Source organism: Anolis sagrei, chromosome Y (assembly GCF_037176765.1).
Source record: "Anolis sagrei isolate rAnoSag1 chromosome Y, rAnoSag1.mat, whole genome shotgun sequence".
NCBI classification, from domain to species: Eukaryota; Metazoa; Chordata; class Lepidosauria; order Squamata; family Dactyloidae; genus Anolis; species Anolis sagrei.
Window position 1 is genome coordinate 79,911,641 of NC_090035.1, and position 1,949 is coordinate 79,913,589.

Here is a 1,949-nt window from a genome sequence, read left to right on the forward strand (position 1 = left end):
CAGAATGCATCACTGCCAAAATATACAAGTAAGGGTGTGTTTGTTCTCCTCTCAAATGGAACAATATGCATGATCGGACGGGGATTTCTCCCCATCCGAAGGAGCCCAGTCTGGCTACCTTTCTTGAATGCTTTGAGCTATCTTGACCTTCTTCCATCTCTCTTCTGGGGCTGTTTGAGGACGGGCCTTCCTTCTTGAAATTCTCTTTGCAAACTCACCTCCCCTTTCTCCACCTCCTCCATTCTCGGCTATTATTGTAGCCGCTAAACGTAATTAAAAGTGAAGCAACATGACTTTGGAAACGTGTCTCTCTGTTTTGTATGTAGCTCAAGGTCGGTCGGCAAACGGGTAGTTTTGTTTTTTCTCTCCCACCGCTTGTAAACATTTAATTGGAAAGAGCTTTCTTGCAACAAGCCCGAGAGCGGAATACAATAATCCCCACCAAGCAAAACGCTTTTCAATTTGCTTCTCGTTCCTCAGAGGCATTGCCAAATTTGGCAAGGGAAGGGGAGGGCGGGGGGTTTGGATCGGGGCCAAGAAGGAGCGACGCTTCTTGGTTGGAAACACTTTGGGAAGACGGGAGGTCGGTCTTTGCTCTCTTTTCCCATCCAAAGAAAGAGGGGAAACGTAGAAACAGTGGGGACACTCAGTTTTATTTTGCAGTTTGGGGTTCGTTCTGCGCAAACGCCGCACCAGGAAAACAGAATATTCTGTGCAGAAAAATACAGTTTGGTGTTCATAGGTTGGATTGTGTTGTCGAAGGCTATTATGCCCGGAATCACTGGGGTCTCATCCCACTAGAGGAAAAATAATCCACTTAAAATCCGGTTTCTGCCTTCTGCAAAATTATGGGCTTTGTAGTTCAGGGAGGAAGCTTTAATAGCCTCACTAAACTACAAACTCCAGAATTCTGCAGGAGGCAGAAACCAGACTGTAAGTGGATTTTTTTTTCTGTAGTGGGACGGGTTTTTGTGAGATTCCTGACTGTCCATGTTTCGGAAGCATTCTCTCCTGACGTTTCACCCCCATAAAAATAGGAAAAGTTTATCAAACTGCAAAAACTTCATGACATCCTGCTATAGCTCATTTTGCTCTAGTTTTTCAATTTGCAGAGAGGAAGGGTTGGTTGGAATATCGATCCTGCACACACACACAAACACACACAAAGATATGGCTGGAAAATTCCAGTTTGGTGTCTTGCTTTTAATCCAGATTTCAAGATCAAGGGTCACTATTGGGTTATAAATGTCATTTTAAGGCACTTAATGAAACAATTTAAATGAGGTGCAATGAGACTCTTTGCTCAGTCCTTCAACTGCACCGAAACGCTGCTGTCCGTCACTCGGGTTCGTTGAAGTCCATCCGTTGTTTCCACGTCTTTGGTCTTGTGCAGAAAATGGACGTAGCGAGCGCCGGGGCCGTAGCCCTTGAAGACGTGAGAAACCTGGACAAGAAATCGAACCCTAGAGTTGGAAGACGTCCCTAAAGGCCATCTAGACCAACCCCCTCCCGTCAGGCAGGAAGACGCAATCCGATCCCTCCTGACAGATGGCCATTCAGTCTTTGCGTATCACTCTCCAGAGAAGGAGACTCCAATGGATTCCCTGGAAGTCTATTCTATTAGAGTTGGAAGGGATTCCTAAAGGCCATCTAGTCCAACCTCCTCCCATCTGGCAAGAAACACAATCTGATCCCTCCAGACAGATGGCCATCCAGCCTTTGTGTATCACTCTCATAGAAGGAGACTCCAATGGACTCCCTGGAAGTCTATCTTCTACTAGAGTTGGAAGGGACCCCTAAAGGCTTTCTAGTCCAACCTCCTCCCGTCAGGCAGGAAGACACAATCTGATCCCTCTTGACAGATGGCCATCCAGCCTTTGTTTATAACCCTCCAGAGAAGGAGACTCCAATGGACTCTATATTGTACTAGAGTTGGAAGGGACCCCTAA

The 1,949-nt window shown here is 46.3% G+C and overlaps 1 protein-coding gene across 1 annotated transcript in view; it reads right to left on the bottom strand.

The window, feature by feature from the left end:
* Positions 1–1,181: 1,181 nt before the first annotated feature.
* Positions 1,182–1,949, bottom strand: part of LOC137095728 (F-box only protein 50-like) — a 14,260-nt gene continuing 13,492 nt past the window's right edge. The window contains exon 6 of the mRNA XM_067462534.1: positions 1,182–1,444. Within this exon, the coding sequence (XP_067318635.1) occupies positions 1,304–1,444 (141 nt within the window). The 3' untranslated portion in view covers positions 1,182–1,303. The remainder of the gene's footprint in view (positions 1,445–1,949) is intronic.